At 40.8% G+C, this 25,159-nt stretch overlaps 1 protein-coding gene across 1 annotated transcript in view; it reads left to right on the top strand.

The window, feature by feature from the left end:
* EFCAB6 (EF-hand calcium binding domain 6) overlaps nucleotides 1-25,159 on the top strand; it is a 239,415-nt gene that overhangs the window by 7,224 nt on the left and 207,032 nt on the right. Inside the window, exons 2-4 of the mRNA XM_058568187.1 lie at nucleotides 6,518-6,666; nucleotides 14,753-14,964; nucleotides 23,163-23,251. Of these exons, the coding sequence (XP_058424170.1) occupies nucleotides 6,518-6,666; nucleotides 14,753-14,964; nucleotides 23,163-23,251 (450 nt within the window). The remainder of the gene's footprint in view (nucleotides 1-6,517; nucleotides 6,667-14,752; nucleotides 14,965-23,162; nucleotides 23,252-25,159) is intronic.

Raw genomic sequence — 25,159 nt, forward strand, 5'->3', positions numbered from 1 at the left:
GATCATTGCAGTAGACTGGTAATTGGTCTCCCTGTTGCCTCCATTGGCCCTGGAAGTCTACTCTTGATGTACAACCAGAGGGATCCTTCAAGTGCGGAGGCCAGATCATAGCCCTGCACACAACCCTCCTCTGTATATAACCCTCCAGTGGCTTCATGTATCACTCACAGTGAGGGGCCTCCGCCCAGCCTCATGTTGCTGCTTTGCCTTCCTAATGGCGTTGTTCCCTTCCTGTCTCCTTCAGATCTTTGCTCAATGTCACCTGTTTAACCTCTGCTCCATTTATCTCCATGGTACTTATTTATGTCTATAATTTACTTATTTGTTGCCTGTCTTCTGTTACTAGAATATAGGGTCCATGAGGTCCATGATTTTGCCAGTTTTGTTCATTGATCCCCAAACTTCTAGAAGGGAGCTTTAAAAATACTTTTTGACTATACCAACACATATCAAGCCATATTCTTCTTCTGGAAATTCACTTATGCTATGATTCCAGGTTTCAGTTCAATTAAATTTATCTAGTTGAAGAAGGATGTACGTGGGACTCCACTGAGGTACTTGGCCTCACATGGCATCAGATGTGGTCTGGTCCCTGCCCACAGGGACCTGTGCAAATAAGACGGGTCCAGATGGATACCATGCCAGTCAGTGACTGCTGAAGAGAGGTCAAGCAGAGCACTAGCCAATGTGGTTTTCTTACACATTAAAAAAAAATCTTATTAATTTCTGTAACCCTGTAAACTTGAGCTGCTTCTTATCAAGATCTTGAGAGGTGTCGCCTAGCCTGATTCTGTGCCCTCATATGGTGCCCTGCACACCCATCTATTTTTGAATATTGACTAATTATGCACTTGCATTTAAATGTGAAGCCCAGCAGGGAAAACTTTTTTTTTCTTTTTGCTGAGAAGGTCAGCCGTTAGGAGCCTCAGGCATCTGATGCTGTAACACCTTCTTGTACGGCTGGAGTTTGGGCTTTCTGCGCGCTGAGTTCAGGGAGAGTTTTATTTCTTGCTCTTGTGCTGAGAGGGGCCAGTAAAGAATGAGTCCAACGAAATTCCCCCTGATTTTTGAACCACTAGTAAGCCACAGACCGGCAGAATCTATGAGTTATAAATTCCTGCGTGCGTGTAATAGTGTGGTGACCACTGAGCACGAGGGCCTTCTGTTGGTGGGGGGCACACAGCCAGGTTCGCTCTAACGGTGGGGTGTGAGCCTGGGCGGGACCCATGATGACAAACAGGACACTCCTGTGACTATCTCTGGGGTACATCTGGGTGTCTGGCTTTTGCCCTGCTTCCTCTGAGATCTTTTAATCATAGTCTTAATAACCATCAAGTAGACATATTACCTTAAAAATGATTGCGAAGGCAGCACCTTTGCCAAAGGTGCCCAGGGAAGCAACTTCTCTCTTGCTCCCCCCACTCCCCTCCTCCTCCCCCAACTCCTTCCCCCTCTTCCCCCACTCCCCTTCCTCCTCCTTTCTAATTGTGCTATAATTCACATACCATAAAATTAATCCTTTTAAAGTGTACAATTCGGTGACTTTTAGTATATTCACAAGGTTGTGTGACCATCACCACTATCTAAATTTCGTCACCCCCAAAAGAAATCCCATACCAATTAGCAGTCTCATTTTTCCCTTCCCCCAGCCCCTGGCAACCACTAATCTACCTTCTATCTCTATAGATTTCTTATTCTGGACATTTTATATAAATGGAATCATACAGTATATGGTCTTTTAGCTTTGCTATAACATAGTGTTTTCAAGGTTCATCCATGCTGTAGCATGAATCAGTGCTTTGTTCCTTTTTATGGCTGAAGTATGGTCTACTGAATGGATAGACCACTCTTTATTTATTCATTTACCAGTTGATGGACCTTTGGGTCGTTTCCACTTTCTGGCTGTTGTGAGTATGCTGCTGTGAACTTGTGTACAAGTTTTTGTGTGGACATGTTTTCAGTTCCCTTGACTGTATACCTGAGAGTGAAATGGCTGGGTCATCTGGTAACTCTGTGTTTAGCTTTTTGAGAAACTGCCAACCTATTTTCCAAAGCAGCTGTACCATTGTGCGTTCCCACCAGCAATGTATGAAGGTTCCAAAATCGCTACACCCTCGCCAATACTTGTGATTGGCTATTTCTTTGATTGTAGCCATCCTAGTGGTTGTAAAGTGATATCTCATTGTGGTATTTCCCTAGTGACCAGTCATGTGCACTTTTTCATGTACTTATTGGCCATTTGTGTATCTTCTTGGGAAAAGTGTCTATTCAAATTTCTTAAACTGCCCATTTTTAAATAGGGTTGCCTTTTTATTATTGAGCTCTGTGAGTTCTTGATATATTCCACATACTAGATCCTTATTAGATATATGATTGGCAAATAATTGATTCCATTCTGTGGGCTGTCTTTTCACTTTCTTGATAGTATCTTTTGAAGCACAAAATTTTTAAATTTTGATGAAGTTCAGTTGATCTATTCCTTCTTTGGTTGCTTGTGTTTTTTATATCATATCTAAGATATCATTGCCTAATCCAAGCTCACAAAGATTTACACCTATGTTTTCTCCTAAGAATTTTATAGTTTTAGCTCTTAAATTGGTCTTTGATCCATTTTGAGTTAATTTTTGTATAAGGTGTGAGGTAGTGGTCCAACTCCATTCTTTTGCATGTGGCTGTCCAGTTGTCCCACCACCATTTGTTGAAAAGACTGCTCTTTCTCCATTGAGTGGTCTTGGCACCCTTGTCAAAAATCGCTGAGTGATCCATGTAGGGGTTTATTTCTGGACTCGCAATTCTATTCCATTGATCTAGAAGTCTGTCCTTATGCCAGCACTGCACTGTCTTGATTACTGTTGCTTTGTAGTGAGTTTTGAAATCAGGAAGTCTGATTCCTGCAACTTTGTTCTTATTTTTCAAGGTTGTTTTAGCTATTCTGAGTCCCTTGCATTTCCATATGAATTTTAAGATCAACTTGTCAATTTCTGCAAAAAAGGCCGCTGGGGTTTTCACGAGCCTTGAGTTGAATCTGTAGATCACTTTGGGGAGCATTGCAGTCTTACCCATGAACATGAGATGTCTTTCTGTTTATTCAGTTCTTCTTTCATTTATTTCAATGATTTTTTTTATAGTTTCAGTGTATGAATGGTGTGCTTTTTGTTAGGTTTATTCTTAAGTATTTTATTCTTTTTGATACTATTGTAAATGGAATTGTTTTCTTAATTTCATGTTGTTTTAATTGCAGTTGTTCATTGCAGTTGTATAGAAATACAATTGATTTTTGTATATTGGTCTTGTAATCCTGCAACCTTACTGAACTTGTTTATTTCTGATACTTGTGTGTGTGTGTGTGTGTGTGTGTGTGTGTGTGTGTGTGTGTGTATTCTTTAGGATTTTCCCGCTAGGTTCTGCTGTCTATTTCTTTCTGTATGTTGCTGGATTCAGATTGCTAGTGTTTTGTTGAGGATTTTTCCTGTATTCATAAGGAACATTGGCTTTTAGCTTTCTTTTCTTCTGCTGTCTTTGTCAGGTTTTGGTATCAGGGTAATACTGACCTCACGGAATGTGTTGAGAAGTGTTCCCTCCTCTTCTTTTTTTGTAAGAGTTTATAAAGGATTGGCTTTGACTATTCTTTTTTAAATGTTTTGTAGAATTCACCAGTGAACCTCTCTGGTCTTGAGAGTTTTTTACAGGAAGTTCTTTTTGTTTACTAATTCATTCTGTTTGCTTGTTATAGGTCTATTCAGATTTTTCTCTTTCTTCTTTAGTCAGTTTCAGTAGCTTGTGTCTTTCTAAGAATTTTTTTCCATTTCATGTAAGTTATCTAATTTGTTGGGATACCATTGTTCATACTGTTCCCTTATAATCCTTTTTGTTTTGCAAGGTCAGTAGTAATGTCCTCTCTTTCATTCCTGTTTTTAGTAATTTGAGTATTTCTCATTTTTTCTTGGTCAGTCTAGCTAAAAATTTGTCAGTTTGCTGATCTTTTCAAGGAACTAACCTTACGTTTTGTTGGTGTTGTCTGTTTTTCTATTCTTGACTTCATTTATTTCTGCTCTAATCTTTATTAGTTCCTTCATTCTACTCAGTTGGGTTTAGTTTACTCATATTTTTATAATTTCTTAAGGAATATTGTTAGGTTATTAATTTGAGATTTTCTTCTTTTTTAATATAGGCATTTATAGCTATAAATTTCCCTTGAAGCACTGCTTTAGCTGCATCTCATAAGTTTTCATATGTTGTGCCTTCATTTGCATTCATCTAAAAGTATTTGCTAATTTCTCTTGTGATTTTTTTTTTCTTTGACCTATTGGTTGTTTAGGAGTGTGTTGTTTAATTTCCATATATCTGTGAATTACCCAACTTCTCTCTGTTATTGATTTCTAATTTCAATCCAGTGTGATTGGAGAACATATTTTGATGATTCAATCCTTTAAAATTTACTGATACTTGTTTTATGTCCTAATATATGGTCTATCCTGGTGAATGTTCCATGTGCACTTGAGAAGAATGTATATTCTCCTGTCGTTAGGTGAGTGTGTTCTTTAGATGTCTCTTAGGTCTAGTTGGTTTATAATGTTGTTTAAGTCTTCTATTTGCTTTTTGATCTGTCTAGTTGTTCTATCTATTATTAAAAGTGGAGTATTGAAGTCTCCAGCTATTACTGTTGAAGAGTCTATTTCTCCTTTCAATTTTATCAGTTTTTTCTTTGTGTATATTGGGGCTCTGTTATTAGGTGCATATATGTTTGTTTTACCTTCATTTACTCTTTCTCTAATGCTCTTCCAAAGTTTCTTTATGTAGATCTGAGTTTCTGACCCATATGATTTTTTCTTCTTTCTGAAGAATTTATTTTAACATTTCTTGCAAGCAGGTCTGCTGGTAACAAATTCTCTCAATTTTTGTTTGTCTGATAAAGTATTTATCTTTAACTTTTGAAGAATAATTTTGCTGGATACAGAATTCTTGGTTGGTGTTTTTTTATTTTCCTTTCAACACTTTAAATATTTCATTCCAGTCTTTTCTTGGTTGTATGGTTTCTGAAGACAATTATGTATGGGCCATACTTCCTTTTTTTTGGCATGTCTCATAAATTTTTTCTCAAAAACTAGACGTTTTAATAATGTGGCAATTCTTAAAATCATATTCTCTTTCCATATTTTGTTGTTTGTTTAGTGACTTTTCTAAACTAACTTTGTAAAGTCTGCATTCTTTGTCATGTATGGCCACTGAAGTCTCTGATTGGTTAGCTTCGTGGTCAGCTCATGATTGGATGGAGATTTCCTTAAATGCCTGGAAACAAACGTCTTATGATCTTTGCTGAGGGGTTTTTTGTGTGTGCTGGGTAATGCCTTCAACACCCAGCCAGGCAGTTTGCAATTCTACTTTCGCCTTCACTTCCTGCTTGTGCAGAGCCTCAAGGTCAGCCAGAGATGCGAGTTTAGGGGTCGTCTTAGGTCTTTCCTGAGCAAGCACATAGCCCTGGACATGCTCACAGCCTGTACATGAGAGTGGCCTTCTAGATTCCCAGGAATGTGTGGGAGCTTCTCAAAGCCCCTATGGACGTCTCACCCCCCAGCTTTTCCCTTTAAGCTTTTTGGTTAGTCTATTATTTGCTCCACCTGTTGTTCACCCCCTCAGGCAGCTAAGATTTTAAATAACCATTACCTCTGATGTTTTTCAACAAATGCCTTTTGACCGTACCCTGTTCTCACTGGGAAAGCTCTGAATCAGTTCAGATAAAGACAGCCTCGTGAGTGGGCTCTTTCAGGGAACCAGCAGGTAGGTCAAATAATGAAAATTTTCTGGTAATGGGGCTTTGAAGGAGCTCCAGCCCTCTTCTGCTCTGTCCAGTGGCTGTCAGGCTGCTGGCTTTTCACCGTTTGCAGGCTGTTGGTTTCAAGGCTACTGCAGATTTGGGGGTGGGGAGAGATGGGAATAGGGGAAGTTAAAATGCCACAAAACTTGGTGTCCGTACCGAGATTCTGCCATCTTTCATGAATAAATGTTCCCTAGATTGCTGCAAACCTTTGGTTAATTTCCAGAGTTCTGAAACAGTTGATGCTGCCAATTTTTGCCAGAGTTCTCATTGCTTTTATGGAGGGGAGGATTTTCAGAGGTTCTTACTCCACCGTTTCTGGTGCTGTTGTCTCCAGCCCTGCCTCTGACTGTGTGTGTTGGATATGCAGCGAGGCACTTCACGAGACCTCGGAATGCAAACTTTCTGCCCTTACTGCCCAGCAGAGAAGTGAATCAGGGGTAGTCAAGATGCAGGCGGGTTTTCCAAAAGTTTCTTTATTTTCCCGTTTTTGAAGATTATTGGATCTTCTAAAAACAAGGAGTCTAAAATCATGACTTTGTGTTCACTTTAAGAACAGGCTTTGAGACACTGGCGAGAAGGCCGTGACCAGCAGCATTTTTATAGTCTCTGGCTGTCCTTTCAGAAGAGGACTAGGTGGCGGTGGCCACGTTTGTGCTGTGTGCTTGAAGGTGACGTAATCTGTTTTCTCTTATACCACAGGGATTTGACGTGCAAAATGGCGATGATACCAGATCGGCAAACTTCGTATCCTCACACACGAAAATTCACGTATTTAAGACCCCATTCTTCACCATGTAGAGTGTACTCCAGGGATGGTTTCCAAAATACGTTCAGACCTGCTTCTTCAAGTGAGTATTCATGAGCAAAAGTACTAACAGTAGATATCACTTTATGTGTGGTTAGTATGGACCAGACTCTGTACGAAGGCTTCATGTGTCATTTAATCTTCACAATAAAGCTATGAAGTAGATTCTATTATTGTCCCTATTTTGTTTGTGGGGAAACTGAGGCACAGGTTGATTAAGCCACTCGCCCAAAAGTTACACAGTTTTTAAGTGGCAGGGTCGGGATTTGAACCTAGACAATGTGATTCCAGAATCCATAGACTTAACTACTATGTTATCTAGTATACTTCCTCCCTCAATTTTTTCTTAATTAATAGGCTTTATTTTTTTGAGTAGTTTTAGGTTTACAGAAAAATTGAGCTAAAGTACAGAGAGTTCCCATGTACCCCTTCACTCCCCACCCCCAGTTTCCCCTATTGTTAACATCTTGCATTAGTGAGGTGCGTTTGTTACAATTGATGAGTCATTATTGGTACATTATTGTTTTTTTTTTTTTTTTTTTAATTTTTTTAAATTTATTTATTTTTCCCCCAAAGCCCCAGTAGATAGTTGCATGTCATAGTTGCACATCCTTCTAGTTGCTGTACGTGGGACGCGGCCTCAGCATGGCCGGAGAAGCGGTGCGTCGGTGCGCGCCCGGGATCCGAACCCGGGCTGCCAGCAGTGGAGCGCGCGCACTTAACTGCTAAGCCACGGGGCCAGCCCGGTACATTATTGTTAACTGAAGTCTGCAGTTTACATTAGAGTTCACTCTTTGTGTTGTACATTCACTGAGTTTTGATAAATGTATAAATACATGTGTCCACCATTATGGCATCATACAGAATAGTTTCACTGCCCTAAAAATCCCCTGTGCTCCATCTGTTCATCCCTCCCTCCCTCTAATTCCGGCAACCACTGATCCTTTTTCTGTCTCCATAGTGTTGCCTTTTCCAGAATGTCATATAGTTGGAATCATGCAGTGCGCAGCCTTTTCAGAATGGCTTCTTTCACTTGGCAATAGGCACTCAAGGGTCCTTCATGTCTTTTCCCGGTGCGATAGTTCATTTCTTTTTGTTTCTGAATAATATTCTCTTGTATGGATGTGCCACAGTTTGTGTATCTTTTCACTACTGGAGAACGTTGTGGTTGCTCTCGTGTCTTGGCAGTTATGAATAAAGCCGCTATAACCATTTGCGTGCAGGTTTTTGTGTGGACATATTTTCAACTCATTTGGATCACTCACTCAGTTTTAAAGCAATAAAGTTTGACATTATAATTTCCCAAAAGTATATATCTTTTCCTTCCTTCTCAAACATTTTCCTAGCCCTAATATGTGGCAATAACTGTCATAGGTACTGAAAGAGATGGATCCAATAGAGGGCCTGGCCTAGAGGAGCTCACAGTCTGGAGAGGGAGATAAAGAATTCTGGTAGAGTGAGCTATCGGAATAAGCTCATACAAAGCACTGTGAGTGCACAGCCCCAGCAACCAGAAGGACCCAGAGGGGGCGTCATGAGAGGATCAGTTGGATTTTGCCTTGTTAGCGGGGGGAAGGTGTTCTAGTTGGAAGTCACACTTGACGCTTGTGGTTACTTACAGTTGGTGAGACTTGAATCACATGTCACGTGCATCTATTGGGGAGCCTGGTAGATACAGACTTTATTTCAGATGGCCAGGAGTCTACCCAAATCTCAGGGTTTCTGTTTCTAAGGAAAAAGGGGAGGATGGATAAGGGGTTAACTAGCCATTTCCAACACAAAAATTTCTTGCCAATAGTGAATCTGTTCAGCCCGATAGTGCCACATCTACAATATGCTTTGGATACAGCCTAGTGTATTTAGCTGACTTTCTGATGGTACAGAGAAGACTGGAGTGAAGGGGGGTTACCGGATTCAAGGGCTTTCACACTCTTAAGGCTCTTGATGAACTCTCCCAAAGTGCCCGGTAGGAAGCTCTGCCTGTACGTCCCCATAAATAACAGTCAAAAGTGCTTATTTCTGAGTATCCCAACACAGAACATTATCTTTTACCTCTAGTCTATTTGATGTGCAAAAACAATATTCTATTCTGATTTTAATTTGCATTTGTCTAATGGTAAGGTTAACTTTGATTCTCAAGTTTATCAGGTTTATGTCTTTTTCTTTTGTAAGCTGCCTTTCCATATCCTCTGCCCATTTACCTGCTGTGGGTTGGTCTTTTTAGTGATTTGTCTGAGCTCTCTTTGTATTAAAGATATTAATCCTTTATCTGCCTTATGTGCCATCAGTGTCTTTTTTTCATTTGTCACTTGCCTTTTGTTTTTATTGATGGTGTTTTTTAATGTACTGATTTTTTCTTTCTTAAATTAAAAAATTATTTTTAAATATATATATGTAATGTGTCCTAGCACCATTTTCCTCTGCAAAGGTGTTTGGCTACCTCTCTTTCATGTATGCACATATATATGTAGACATGTACTTGTGTAACTCATTTATTAACTGAGCACAATTCATGGGGTGAATCTGTGAGCCACACATATTATATACCCTGTTTACTTTTTAAATGTTGTTTGTTTGTGTTCCAGTTTGAATAATTTCTATCCACCCGACTTTATATTCACTAGTCCTTTCTTCTATCGTGTACAGTTTGCTATTAAGCAAATCAAATAATTCTTCACCTCTGACGTGGTATTTTTAATTTCTAGCTTTTTCATGTGCTTTAAAAAAATAGTTTCCATTTCTCTCCTGAAATTCCCCATATGTTCAGCATGTTGTCAATTTTTCGTTTAACCTCTTTAACATATTTATCATTCTTAATTTAAATACCTGATCTTCTCCGCCTCTGTTCTCTCTGTGGGTCATCTGACGACTGTTTTTGCTCTGATTAGGTCCCCTTTTCTTATTTTACCTGTCTTGCAATTTTAAACAGATTCAGTACCAGACATGTGTGTAAAGAACAGTAGAGACAGACGTAGATAATATTTGCCACCAGAAAAAGGAATGCCCCTTCTTCTCAGGCTTCTAGAGAGAGGGGCTAGCTCAGTTTAATCTCTGAATTGAGCTGTGTGGGGACTTGTTGGAATTTCTGTTGGATGTAGGTAACCCCTGGTTTCAGATGCTTCCCTCCCCTGGGGCTTGAGCTCCGACCCGGGGTCGGGGGGTGGACTTCTGAGACCTCTGAGACCTCTGCCTCTGCCTTCTGAGACCAGCTGCCAGTTTTGGAAAGTCTCTGGGGAGTTCTCCTTGTCCTCGAGCCCCGCCGCTAGCTTTCTGCACCTCGGGAGGCCTCTTTCCACCCTGACACCCTGCCTCCAATCTGTCGTGGGCCGCTGGGGGCCGCTCCGTGAAGGCGCCCTATGCCTCAGAGGGACTCGCCTCACTTCTTCCCGCTGTACCCCTCAGCCTGTGGGGAGCGCTGCCTGACTCTTGCGGAAGACCCTGCGGGCCTCGGGGCGTGTCGTGCAGGCCGTGTCTCCCCCAGCTTTGCTGTGCTACAGCTTCCGGGATGCAAATCCATCACACCAGTCCATGTGTGGCTGCTAAATGGCTGGTTGTTTTTTCCTTACTCCTGTCCAGAGTGAGTGAATTTGCTTTTCTTCCCATGGCTCTGCAAGGATGAAAGGAGTCCTGGGTCTTTTCTCTCTGAGGAGTGGCTTGTCCTTTCTGGAATTTGGTTTCTGTACATCCTCAGTTCTCTGGTGTGTTTCAAAAACTCTGTCTTTTTAAGCTTATCCTACTTGTTCTCATTGTTAGGGTGAGAGTGACAGTCTGTTGTGACTTTCTAGATCCTAAACGGATGTAGAAAATTTTGTCAAAGTGCCCTTCAGAAAGATTATATCAATTTGTACTCCCACTAGCAGGTTATGCAAGTTTGGTTACTGCTTTCATTTTAAATCTCAGAAGTTGCATTAGGCACATGAAATAAAAAGTTTTCCTTCAAGTAATTTCAGATCAATATTTTCTGATACTTTTAAATTAGAAATATTGATTGCAAAGATAAGGCTTCTTGGAAAGCAACTAAAAATATACAAGAAAAGTCTGAGAAAAGATTTCAAGACAGAGACATAAGTTAACGAGAGGGGTCCCTCTGTGACACTGGGAGCAGGAGGAGGAATTCCAGGCTGGGTGAGCAGAGGGAGAAATAGTGTTCAGTAGCTGACATTGAATCATGCAGCTATCAGCTGCTTCTGAGATGCCACGTGACAGTGAGGAATGGAGAAGGCGGCACGGAGCGACCCCTTCTGAGCATCCTTGGAAGCCTCGTGGGAGTTTTACATCCCTTCTTTCCCTCGGGGCCTATGCCCAATCCTCTTCTCCCTGTCCGCCCTCCCCCAGGTGAGCATCTGGCTCCGTGTCCCTGTATACCAGCTGTAAACAAAATGAATGCCCCATTCTGACTTCCCTACTAGGTTCCAGATTGTGTCTCCAGGTGCCTCCCTGACTTTTCTGCTTGGACTTCATCTCACGGGCATCTCAAACATGAACTGGCTGAACACATCTCTTGACTCCCAGTGTTCTCCGTCTTGGTAAATGGCATCATCGTGTATCTGGTTCCTCAAGTCCAATACTTAGGAATTATCCTTGATTTCTCTTCTTCTTCACCCCCACCCCCCACCCCACTGAGTCAATCTATCATCAGGACCTTGTCTGCTCTGTTTCTAGGTTATATCTCTGTTCTGTCCACTTTTGTTCCCCACATCCAGGGCTACCACCTGGTTCAACGCACAAGCACCTCTTCTTGGCCTCTTGAATTTGCCTCCTCTCTGGTCTTCTTTCCTCATTTCTTGGTGCTCTGTAATCTCCTCTCTCCATAGCAGCCAGAGTGATATTTAAAAAACAACACGTGTTCGAGAAGATCACTACCCTGCTTGAAGAAAACCCCAATCCTTGTGCAGGCACCCGAGGTGTCACCCGCCCTGATCCCAACATCACTGCCCTCCGTCTCACTCGACACATGCCACCCTGTCCACACTGGCCTCTGGCCTTCCCGGATACATCAGGGTCATTCTTGCTCGAGCGTTCTTTACCTGTTGCTCCTTTCCCTGTTTAGGACGTTCCTACCACAGCTTCTTGGCTGGCTGGCTCCTTTGATCATTCGGGGCAGCTCATCAGCCTACTTAGAGGACTTCCCTGACGGCTCCACCTAAGGCAGCTCCTGCCGCTCTGCAGCTCGTTGCTCTGTCTTACTGCTTTTGCTGCACTTGTCGCTACCCACCATTACCACGTAATTTATTTATTTATCTGTTTCTGGTCTATCTTCTCCCCTCCAGATTCTAAGCTCTCCAAGAGCAGATCTTCCCTGTCTTGTTCACTGTAGTACCCTCAGTGCCTAGAGCAGCGGCTGAAATATGATAGGTGCTCAGAAATATTTTTTGAGTGAATGAATTTCACTTAAAAGTCAGTGTTTTGCGAGGCTCCCTCCCTCTATTCCTGCCTGGCGTGCTTCGCCTGTGGCTTCCACACAGCCGGTTCCCACACCCGTGTCTCCAGCCCCACCCTCTTCTGATCTCTAGATTTGTGTATTCAGTTTTCAAATGGACATCCCCACTTAGATATCCCAAACTGAACTCATTAGCTTTCCCACAAACGTTTTTCTCTTCAGTTCCAGGTGTCTCTTGTTATGTACAAACTGCTCTAAATAGAGAGGTTTGCAGTGTCATCAGTCATGTATTTCACTCGCAGATCTGCAGTTTGGGCGGGTCCCAGCGGGGGAGGTGCAAAGGCTGGGGTGGCTTGACATCGGGGGCCTGGAATCCTCTGAAGGCTGGCTCCCTGGAATGGCCAGCAGTGGATGCTGGCTCTTGGCTGGAACCTCAGCTCGGGCTTTAGGCCAGAACACCTACACATGGCCTCTGTGAGGCTTCCTGGCTTCCTCACAGCATGGCGACTGGTGTGAGCATCTCAAGAGGACCCGGCAGAAGCCGTAACGCCTTTTGTGACCTTGTCTTGGAGATCATATAGCATCATTTCTGCTGTAGTCACAGGCCCACCCAGATTCAAGGAGAAGGCACATATGCCCCACTTTTTGATGGGAGGAGTGTTAACATGACCTTGTGAAAAAGATGTGTGATGGAGATCTTGTTGAGGCCATCTTGGAAAATACCATCTGCCACATCTTCCACTAGGCCCTTTCTCAGTGAAGGGTGTCACCAACCACCCAGCCACCCACACTGCGTACATAGACTTTATCCTCTTCCCCTATCTCACCCTGCACCTTAAATCAGAAGATTCTGTAGATTCTACCTTGTCTATTTTAACATCTCTTTTATTCACCCCTGCTTCTGACTCCATGACCACCACATTAGTGCAGGCCTCCATTAATGCTTGCCTGAGCAGTAGTGACCCAGCATGCCATCTCATAGCATCACTTTCCTCCCCTTTCTGTCCCTCCTACACGTGATACCAGAGTGCAGTTCAAGAATGAATATTGGGTTATGTCGTTCTCCCTATGAAGATCCCACTGTGGCATCCCATAACCAGAGCACAAAGCCAGGGGAGCGACCGCCCGGGGTTTGGCTCCTGCTGGCTTCTGCAGTCTCGTCTCCTGGCTGATGCCTCCTCTGCTGGTCCACTCCTCTTCTCCTTGCCTAGGCTGGCTGTCCTCCACAGCACCTCCCACTTCCAGCCCCTCTCACTCTTGGGAACACCACGTTGCAGTTGAAGTGTCACCTCTTTCCTCTAAGAAGCTTTTCCTGAGACCTTCATTCTGTCACCCAAATCAACCACCCTCTGTTCTGGGTCTCCAGTGTATCCCAGTTAAGCAATCCCCTCCCTTGGGGAGGCTGTGGGCATCGTGAGTGAGAGGTGTCCCCAGCAGCCGGCATGAGCCTTGTGTCTACTCGGCCCTCACCCAGTTGAGGAAGCAGTGGTGATGGCCAGCGCAGCCCCCGGGAAGGATCGAAGTGGTCCCCGGGACCCGCCATGCTGCTTCTCGTGAGGTTAGGGCACACAGCAGATCTCCACAGCAGCGACTGGGGGGGTGCCGACACGTTCTCTGCTTTACCGCCTCCAACAGAAGACAGCTCAGGGCATCTTACAGACGTGAGGAAATCCCTGAGTGCCCTCCAAGTGGGTCCAAGTTGGCACTTAGAGACCCTGTCCTTTGAGTCTGTCATCTGGCCTAGGTCACCCCAAGACTAAAGCCATCACTGTCCTCATGCCGGGAAGGTTCAATAGCTGGATAAGAAATTCTCATTTGGAGGGAAATAACTAGAGTCATTCTTCCCTAGCTCCTGCTTGTGAATAAGTTTATAAAAGATGAGGCAGTGTTCAAGACATTTAGCACACATCCAGAATTTACTATGTAAGACAGAGCTACTAAATAAACTGTGGTCACCAAGCCTTTGCAATCTCATAAATAAATATAAGAGATTTACTGAACTACCATTATTCTTAGCCTCCTCTTTCACTGGTAGGTTATAAAATATCCAGATGGAATAATCGGGTCTTCATGCTCAGGGTACTGATTGGTGCCGTGAATTGATCTGTAGCCACTAGATTTACTTGTTTTCATCTTAGACAGAGGGGAGGGAGACCTGTAGGGTATCAGCTCTCCTTTGTGACATGGAGAGCCCTGGGACCTAATGCATGACAGCTGGGACACTGCTCCTTTTCCTCCCGGGGAATGCAAATCCCTGGAAGCTTATGTAGAGCACTCTAAACATTCTTTCCTTACTTTTTAGTGTCTGGATTATTCTCACCTCTTCCTTGTCTTTGAAACAGAAATGATCTAGATTTAAGACTTTCGTTTTCCTCTCAAAAATTGGCAAGAGGATGAAAAGTGAATACAATATTTTAAAGATTTATTTGAAATGATATTGATTCTTAGTATTATTCCAATATCTATGTTTTTCACCTGTAGTGACATAGGTCCTTTACAGGGAAGATTATCTTTGCCTTGTTTTTTTTCTTTCTAATGTTATTACTGTGATTTTATATTGACCAAATTTCAGAGGTGAAAAAATGACTGTCGATTTGCCATTGTGAGTCGTCTAATGGTCAGATATGTAACCTACGTAGACTGGAAGAAATACTGTCATAGAAGTTGGTTGGATTCTAGGACACAGTGAAATGGTTTTTAGTAGCTTAGCTTTAAGCACGTTTACTAAATAGCTGTATCTCTCTTATAGCCACAGCTGTTGCAAATCCAATACTGTCCTTCTTAGATGTTAAACGGATTTTATTTCAAAAAATTACTGACAAAGGAGATGAGTTGAAGAAAGCCTTTCAGCTGCTTGATACAGCTCAGAACATGACGGTGTCAAAGAGTGAACTGAGAAGAATTGTCACGACCTTCCTGCTGCCTCTCACCAGAGAACAGTTTCAAGACGTACTGGCTCAGGTACAGTATGTAATGACTTAGAAGAACGCAGCTACGGAAGAGATCAAGCAGGTGGCAGGAGCGTGTAATTCACACTGACTTCCCCCCACTGTCCCAAATGAGTGGTCAGCGTTTTGTTTATTTTTCACAATTCGTTTAATTAAATTCTGGCAGATTTGGGATGATCAGCATGTACTCGGGTCCTATTTTGCCTGTAGCACTATTACAGTCATTTTCTTTTAGTTTTTTTTTTAAGGCTTCCATATAAAAGGTATTTGGTCGACTTATATTTTGGAATTTAGTATTTCAGCATTTGTTCTTGCATCTACTATATGCTCGACTCAAAGCAGAGCAGTCAGACAGGGGCCCGCCCTTGAAGGGGTCCCAGTCCAGGGGGAGACCTCTGGAAGTGCTGATTAGTGCTGGGACGGGGTAATTACAGAGAGGTGTGACAGTTAGAGGAGGGAGAGCTGTCTAAAAATGAGGGATGGTAGTCTAGGAAGGCTTTTGGGGGGAGGGCGTATTTAGCTTAGTTTTGCCTAAGGAGTGGGTATTAGCCAGATGAAAGACGAAGGGAAGGGCGTTATAGGTAGAGGGAATAGCCTACGTGAAAGCCTGGATGCCTGAATCAGCATGACATGTTTATTCAGGCAACTGGGTGGAGTCATTTATATCTGAAGTGAGGGGATATGTGTCAGGTTGTGGCTGGAGGGCCAGTCCTGAAAAGCACCATGTAAGAGAGTTTGACCTTTGTCCTGGAGGCTGTAGGGAGCCAGCGAAGGGTTTGCAGCAGGGGTGATGCAGTACTCCGGGAGGGATGTGGAGGATGGGCCCTTGGGCCTCCCGGTGGTGTTCCATTCCAGGGAGGTGTAAATAGTAAAAATTTGGTGTGATCTGGGCCCTCAGGGCCATTAAAAAAGGAGTACACGATACAGTCGGAATTAAACACTCTCGAAATAAATCCACAAGGATCAATATAGTAATACAAGAGTGGAAAAGTTGAGTGGGAATATCTGTAGTCTGCCTTCCAGCCCAGTAGCCCAGTAACTGAGTTTGCACACACATACACACACACACACACACACACAAATATGTATTTTTACTCATTCTTTTGTTTTTAATCAGAGTCTGACTGCATGCTATTTCATAGTATTTAAAAGTCTGTTTCTTTCTAGAACTTGTTGAATAACCCAACCCAATCCAAATTGCTTACTTTTACCACAGGGGAATTATGCGTTAGGGAAAAAAACAGCCCAGTGAATTTTAGGCATTCCTGAATTCCAGTCTTGACCTCAGGGACTGACTCTCCTTTTTGCTATTTTTAAAAAAATATTTGCAGATCTATTTTTTGTTTCTTCTTGACCATATCACGCTACCGTTGCAGGGTTTTCTCTTCCCTCTAACTTTTTTGTCTTTCCCTGAATTTGGGAGGTTTTCAGGCATTATTTCTTCAAATATTTTTTCTACCCCATCCTCTCCTCTCTCAGACACTTTGGTATTGTCCCACAGGTTCCTGAGGCTCTGTTCATCTTTTTAAATCTTTTTTTCTCTCTATTTTTCATATTGGATAGTATTTATCGGTCAATCTTCAAGTTTAAGACTCTTTCTTAGCATCTCTATTCTGCTATTAAGCCCATTCAGTGAATTTTGAATTTTAGACATTTCATTTTTTAGTTCTAGAATTTCCATTTGGTTCTTTTTAATAATTTCTATTTATCTGCTTAGATTTCCTGGTTTTTCCTTCAATTGTGAGCATTCTTTGAATTCTTTGAGCATAGTTAAAATAGCTGCTTTAAATTCCTCGTCTGATATTTCTGACATCTGGGTTATCTTAGGGTTGATCTGCATTGATTTTTTCCCTTGAGAAGAGTCACATTTGTCTGGTTCTTCTTATTTGAGTATATTTGGATAATATCCGTTACCAGCACTGTCCAATAGAAATATAACGTGAGCCACGTATGTAATTTAAAATTTCCTAGTAGCTACATTAAAAAAATAAAAAAGAAATAGGTGAAATTGATTTTAATAATATTTTATTAAACCAGATATAGCCAAAATATTATCTCATTTTAACAAGTAATCACTATTAAAAATTGTTAATAGGATATTTTATGTTCTTTCCCGTGTAGTAAGTCTTCAAAACCTGATGTACTTTACACTTACAGCAGACCTCAATTTAGACATGAAATTTCCATTGGAAATACTTGATCTGTATTTAGATTCCATAAAATTTACAATTAAAATACTAGATTCACATACCCAGTTGTTCCAAACATACTTAAAAGTTTTCCAATAACTGAATTAACTTTAAAATTTAAATTAATCAGCATTAAATAAAACAAAGGATTCCGCTCATCAGTGGCACTGGCCACATTCCACGTGCTCAGTAGCCACGTGTGGCTGGGGCTGTTGGTTAGCCAGTACAGCACTCAACACTGGGAATGCTGTGGAGACTCCGGATTCTGTGATATTCCTCTGAAGACTGCTGATACTGTTGCTGTGGCAGACAGTTGACTTGCAAACTCTGTGTTGCCTGCAGCGGGCCGTCGCTCATATCTCAGTTCAGCTCTTATCTTTAGGCGGGTCTCTGAGTTTGAGCTGCACACACGTGGTTCGAGCGTCAGCTGGAAACCTGGACAGAGTTTATATACAGAAAGTGGGTCTCCTCCTCTTTCTCACTCCTGTCTGAGACCCCCCGCACATTTTTAGTGGCTGTGGTTGCTTTGGGTTCTGTGTGCTGGTTCTTCAGCCCAGAAAGACAGTGGGTTTTCTTTTGGGGTTTGAGCCGCTTTGTGCTGGGCACTGACTGAGGCCTGCTCTTAGGCTAAAACCATTAAGAACAGGAAACTCCCTCCATACTTGTCCCCTAAGTTTTGACTTCCTCCAAAATCTGCCTGCTTTTCTTCACTCTCCAGAGCCTTTAGATAGTTATTTTTTGTATTTTGACTAGAGTTTATAGTTGTTTCCTGTGGAAAGTTGGTCTGTTGTGAGCTTTCTCTACCATGACTTCTTCTGCTTTATAATTTTTTAAAAAGCAATCACAAAGTTACAGAAAATTTGGAAGTGTAGTGCGAAGAACAATATTTTTTTCCTGAACCATTTGGGAGTAAGTGGCTCCATCATCCCAAATATGTTAGTGTACGTTTCCTTCAAGCAAGGACACTGTTCTGTGTAACCAAGAACACTGTTCTGTATACCCACAATCCAACTATCAGTTAAAGACATTAGTATCAACTCATTACTTCTGTTGTGGCCCCAGAATCCAGCCAAGTTTTGCCAATCTTTCCTTGTGTGTCTTGTAGGATCCAGATCGGAATCATACGTTGCATTTGGTTGTCATATCTCCTGAGTCTCCCTCAGTCTAGAACAGTTCTTTAGTTTTTCCTTAGCCTTCATTTAATGCTTTTTTCATTTAACACATTGCAGACCTCTTATTTTGTAGGGTATCCCCAGTTTGAGTTTATCTGATGTTTCCTTATGACTAGATTCAGGCTTGCATTTTGGGGAGGAATATCACAGAAATGATACTGTGTTCTTCTCATTGCATTTTGTTAGGTTGCACGCGATTTCAGTCTCTCCCATTGCTGCTGGTAGTCACGTAAGGTGGGATCTATCAGACTTGTTCATGGTCAGGTATTCTTTATGCACTTTTTAATTAATAAGCATTTCGTGGGAGAAACTTTGAAACTATGTAAATGTTCCATTCCTCATCAAGCTTTCAGTTTATTCACTTATTATTTATATGTTGGCAGGGACTCAAGATTTCCTATTTTATTAAGTGGGTTATGATCCATTACTTTCATTATTTATTTTAATGTTTAAATTGTCCTTAGTTTGGCCAGTAGGAGCCCCTTCAGGTTGGTTTCTGGCTCCTTTTGACATGTCTCCATCATTCTTTGAGCACTGCCTTGCTTTCTGATAGAAGATATTCCAAGCTCATCTGTACTTTTATTGCCTTGGTCCTAGAATCATCCATTTCTCCAAAGAGCTCTGGTTCCTTTTAATGGAAAAAGATATTCAAAATCCGGGATCTGGGCACTAGGGCTGCTCATTGCCACTGGGATGTCCCTGCTCCTGGCCGTCTTAGTGGGCAGAGCTCCTGGGGATACATTTTTTTCCTACGCACATATATTTACATCTATAGTTATTTCTATATCAATCTCTCTGTATATTGAACCATGAGTTCACACCAGTACCACCAATTCTAATCCAACACCTCAGGGTTCATTCTAGTTTTCTTGCTTTTGATATTGTAACTGCCTTTTCGGACAATGAGGAACTTGGCTTCTATTATGCTTAGTATCTTTCCTTATTTGATCAGTCTCCCTGGTATGTGACTCGTCTCCCGTCTCCAGCACTCCCCCACCCCCATGTGGATGCCCTCTTCACCCCGCTTGGGCTCACATCCCACTCTGGACTACCATGGCTCCCCCCAACGCTGCAGACACCATTTTTCTCTGCCCCTTCTAATGACTTTCGGACTGAATTACCAGGGAATGGACAGAGAAGAAGGGAAGGGACAAGAAAGATAAAGAGCCTTTCTCTTCTGATTTTTTAAAAAAATGTTTCCCCTTAATTACTTATAAACTTTTACAAATAGTATGTATTGATTCTCTCACATATCACTCTTTATCTACATTTTTAATAAAAGATTTATTAAGATATAGTTTATATATCATAAAATTCACCATTTAAAAAGGTACAAGTTAATGGTTTTTAATATATTCACAGAGTGGTGTCACCATCACCACTATCCATTTCCGGAACATTTTCATCACCCTTAAAAGAAACTGCATATTTGTTAGCAGTCACTCCCCATTCCTCCTTCCCGTGGTCCATGACAACCATTAATCTACCTTCTGTCGCAAGAGATGAGCCTATTCGGGACATTTCATATAACTGGAATAAAACAATATATGATCTTTTGCGTCTGACTTCTTGCATGCAGCACAATACTTTCAAGGTTCGTCCATGTTGTAGCACGAATCAGCTCTTCATCCCTTTCTATGGCTGAATAATATTCCATTGTGTGGACAGAGTGCCTTGTTTTATCATCTGTTGACAGACCTTTGGATTGTTTCCACTTTTCGGCTTTTGGGAACAACGCTGCTGTGAACATGCATGTACAGGCGTCTGTGTGGACGTCCGCTCTCACTTGTCTTGGGTAACACCTAGGAGTGGAATTGCTGAGTCGTATGGGAATGTTCCCTTGCCTTCAGAGAACATTCATCCTTTGCAAACATTGCGTCGGTTTCTTCATAGGCTTGATTTCACTGCTACTTGATAACAAACGGAGAGTTAAAATATTATTCCCTGCCAATGTCTCCCTACGTTCAGGATCTAATGTTAATTTAAAATGCTGACAATCTTCCCAAGCTAATCAGCTATGTGGGAAGAGCAAAAGGACAGAGAATGTAAGATGTGTATCCGTTTTTAAAAGCTACATCTGTTCTTAAAAGAAGTCACTGAGAACTGTAGAACTTCAGAGACTTTAAAAAACAGGTCCTGGAAGTCTGTCTTAAATAATAAGCCTGTTTTTCTTGAACCTTGAATTCCTGTGACCTGTGTATAAATCAAGCGGGCTGGATGTGGTAAGTTTTCAGGAGGCCGAGTTCACTGGGGATAAGGGCAGGGCTTCTCTCCCAGTCCCTGGCGTTCACAGCGTGTGAGACCTTTCTAGATCTTCTGATGACTAACCTGTGTGGTGATGCAACCTTTCTTTTTCAGTAGTTAAAGTGAGCCTAACTGGACAGGTATAAAACTGGTAAAATACTTCCTGGGAATTTCACCCTTAAAATTAGAAAAGAATTTTCTGGTTATAGTGAATTTACTTTAGCTTTAATTTTATTTCAGGGCCATGTCGAGAATGTTTGACTGTCAGGGTGTTCTGATGATTTGATCAGGGCAAGAATGATGGGCAGGCGTTGCTTGTAACCTGCCCTGCACCTTTGTTTTCGTTAACAGTAATGTCAATTTTTTAAAAATGTGTCCTCAGTCTCTGAATATTTGTATAAATTTTTTAAAAGCAGTTGCATTGGTAAATAGATTCCAGAGATGGAAAACAAAGGTCTGTTCTGGTCCCAGTGGTTGTGCCAGGTTGAGGAAAGAGAAGTCTTTGAAGATACTTATCAACATGGTGGAGGTTGATTTAAAAATTACCCTCCCCCAGCCCCAGTCTAAGAATTTGCTGTCAGTGAGTCATCTGTGGACAATTTTGACTCTTAAACATTTTTGCCAGAATCACAGATACTGAAAAGGCGAGTGTTTAGCAGAGCCTCTCCTTTTACACTAGATTCTTTGGTTTTCTAAGGGGTCGGCTTTGGAGACGGGTCATTGCAAAAATGTATCTGCCCCGTTAGAATTAGACCATAAATAGCAATATGAAGTGTGAGGGTAGCTTCAACAGGTTGATAGACTTTCTTTTTTTTTTTATAGGCAGGGTGGTTAGTGTAGTGACATGAACAGAGATGGCTGGTGCTTAATGGCAGTGCCGTGCAGGGAGGTCACACCTCTGCTCTGTGAAGTGTGGAACATTTCAGCACCCTCTGAAGGTGGTTTTGGGCTAGATGAGTTAACTCACATAAAACACCAAGAGTGGTGCCTGTGCCCATTTACAGAATGTGAGCTCTGCTGATGTGAGTTTCTTCCCTTCCTCATCACCGCTTATCACTACCAAAACCACGAGGGCATCCAGTCTTGGGACTACACATTTAATGCGTTCTTGCCCTTCTTCTGTAAGATAAGGAAACTTTGAAGTGTCTACCCAAAATTATATCTACTAAAAAGTGCCAGAAATAGAAGTCAGGGGTGTCCTTTCCAGGAAAAGTCTTCACAAAGGCTGTTCTCCCCCTGGTCCCATTTCCTAGTTATGCATGTTTTAAATAGTAAAGAGAAATGCGTCCTTTGGGGAAGACTGAGATAACCACGCTAGGCTTTGAGGCTGGAATTTTAAGGGCTAAGTAAATATCAAACTTGATTGTGTAGACTTGGGAGCCATTCAGCTGTATGGGAAATTGTATTGTGTGTATTTGCATAAAGCTTAATAAAATATATTTATATTGATCATGTATTTATTTTGATTTTAGTTTCATAAGGCTTTTTTTGGAAAATATTTTCACTTTTTAAAAAATTTGACTTTTTATTTAGAAGTAATTTCAAACCTCCAGAAAATTTGTAAGAATAAGAATAGTGCAAATAGTACCTATATATCCTTTACCCAGATTTGCCTATTGTGAACATTTAACCTCATTCACTTCTCCTGTGATCTTTTGTTATCTATGTGTGTATATGCAAACAATATACACGACATACACAAACAACATATACACAATAGTTTTTTCTGAACTGTTTGAGAAGAAGTTGCTTATATTATAGTTCTTTACTTCTAAATACTTCAGTGTGTATTTCCTAAGAATAAGAACTATTCTCTTACGCAATCACAGGATAGTTATCAACTTCAGTAAATTAAACATTGAGATAATACTTTTATTTAATGTACAGTCTGTATTGACCCACTTGACCCAATAATGTCCTTTATAGAATTTTAAATTTAAAAATGACTTTTTTCTATCTTAAAAGTGTATGAATATACAGATAGTTCAAATGACACTCAGAGGGTAAAATTGTGCTGTGGACTCAGCCTCTTGGAAAATATACAGTCATGCACTGCATAATGACATTTTGGTCACCAATAGACTGCTTATATGACAGTGGCCCCATAAGAATAGTACCATAGAACCTAGGTGTGTAGTAGTCTATACCATTCAGGTTTGTGTAAGTACGCTCTATGATGTTCGCACAACGATGAAATCACCTAATGACACATTTCTCAGAACATATCCCAGTTGTTAAGTGACCCATGACTGTGTTTGGATTATATATACACACATATAAATATATATACATATATAAAATTTATATTACAATATATTTCTACTATTTTTACTTTATTTTTTAGGTAGATCTAGATTTTAGATAATTTTGTAGAAAACTTGTTGACTTGTAATTGAGCACAGACTGGCATTCTGGCATTTATCTTATTTGCACTGGTTTGCTCAGGGTGCATGTCACTCAGACACCTGAATTAAGTAGTTGTAAGTGTTTACCAGAATGCCCGTCCCACTAATGGTATCCTGCCTTACATCATGAAGCCTACCGTGCTGTCCACTGCTTGGATCTAACTTCTCTAACAGGCTATCATTCTTCTTGTTTGGATGTAGATCCCCCTCACCAGCTCTGGTGCTGTTCCGTACCATGAATTCCTGTCCAGGTTCGGTGGAATTGACCTAAATATAAACGTTATAACGAGGTAAGTGGGTTTTTTTTGCTCATTTGAAAATGTGAGATTTGAAATGATAAGAGATAGGACATAAGATCATTACAGCTGATCATGTCAACAGATATGTGTGGAAGATGTGTTGGTAGAGCTTGTACATATAGAATTTCATGGAGTTAATCCTCAGTCAAAAATTTATTTAGAGAAGATTCTAACATCTATATAGGATATATTTCAGAATAAGAGAAATAATACTGTATTAAAAATGGAAACATAGCAAATTAAAACCAGATTAACATATTTTATATGCAATGTATTTCAAATTTGGAAATAATGAATTTTAATTTTGAAGTAAAAATATTAATATGCCAATTTAAAATTTGTTCGTTTTTATACATTTTTAATAGCTTTCATTGGAAAGTGAGCACATCTTGGTAGCTAGAAATGAAGTATTTAAAAAAAAGATCTTTGTGTGAGCTCCTTTGTATTTCATAGCTTTAGCATAAGCGTGGGGCTCATTCGCTTTATCTGTGAAATGAGAGTGTTCAAGTATGAACTCTAATGTTTCTATAGCCGTAAAGTTCTTTGATTCTAGTGTATGATTTAGGAAATATTGTTTTAGTAAAAAAATTATTCACTCAGATTATCTGACTCTAAATGAACAGCCTCATTTTCTCAGGAATTGTGTAAACAATTAGAATTAAATTCCCTCCTGAAATGTTAGCAAATTTTGGTATAATAGCTTTCATGATTGAATCCATCATGGATGCAGCTTAGGTGTAAGAATTAGTGCAGCAGGGGAGAGGCGGAAAGAGGGAGTTGTTGTTCAATGGGTATAGAGTTTCACTTTTGTAAGATGAGAAAGTTCTAGAGATCTGTTGCACAATAATGTGAATATACTTAACATTACTGAACTGTAAATTTAAAAATGGTTAAGATGGTAAATTTTATGTTATGCGTTTTTACCACGATTAAAAGTGCAGCAGTTCCAATGAGAATGACAAAATATTATCCTCTGCATGATCTGGGATATCTCTGTGCTCTGTTCAGTTAATGCTCAGTACGTGGTGGACTCTGATAACTTCCAGGCTCATTCAAGACAGTGACTGGTTGTCTTATAGACTGCATATTCGTGCTCTTGACCTAAACCGTCCCCATTTGTGGGATAAGATTGTTGGGTGGACAGTATCCTAATTTGAATATCCTTTGTTGAAAAAGCCAAACAACTGGAAAAACTGAAAGCGGGAGAGTTCTCTTTTTGTTTTTATTTTTTTTAATTGTGAAACTTCAGTCTAATAATTAATTTGAGATGAAAAAGATCATAAGTTACTTCCTTAAACAAAAAGGCTAAATATTTAAATTAAATTTGAAAGATTTCTGACTTACTCATGGAGCTGAATTCTCTTTATCCTTGGAGACAATGCATTATAGTGAATAGAGACTTCTCTTTCTGGTAATATGGTAGGCTATATTCATGAACAACACTTCAGTAAGGATAAATTACAAATATAAACCTGCCTCACAGAAAGGCACAAGGAACCTACCTGTTTCAGCACTGGAATTGGGTGAATAGGGGAAAAATTATAATTACAAGTTGATTTTCATGCATGTCTGTGCCTGAAATAATGCTACCTGTGTGGTCTGAAAAGTCTCAGGCTAGGAATTTACTTAAAACTGGTCCTGGACTGGGTGTGCCCTTCTGTACAGGAATAATTCTTCAACGTAGCCCTTAAAGAATTTCCACAGATAAAGTGCCAAGTAACATCAGACCACACAAAAAAATCTTGAAAACATATGAAGAGACAAAGAATGAGGACTGCAAACCAGTAGAAATAATATCCAGTAGAATCAGATCTCCAAACACTTGGAATACTGGAACTATCAGATAAAGAATCTAAAACCAATGTTTAAATATATTTAAAGAAATGAAAGAATGGATTT

This window comes from Diceros bicornis, chromosome 25, assembly GCF_020826845.1.
Source record: "Diceros bicornis minor isolate mBicDic1 chromosome 25, mDicBic1.mat.cur, whole genome shotgun sequence".
Lineage (NCBI taxonomy): Eukaryota > Metazoa > Chordata > Mammalia > Perissodactyla > Rhinocerotidae > Diceros > Diceros bicornis.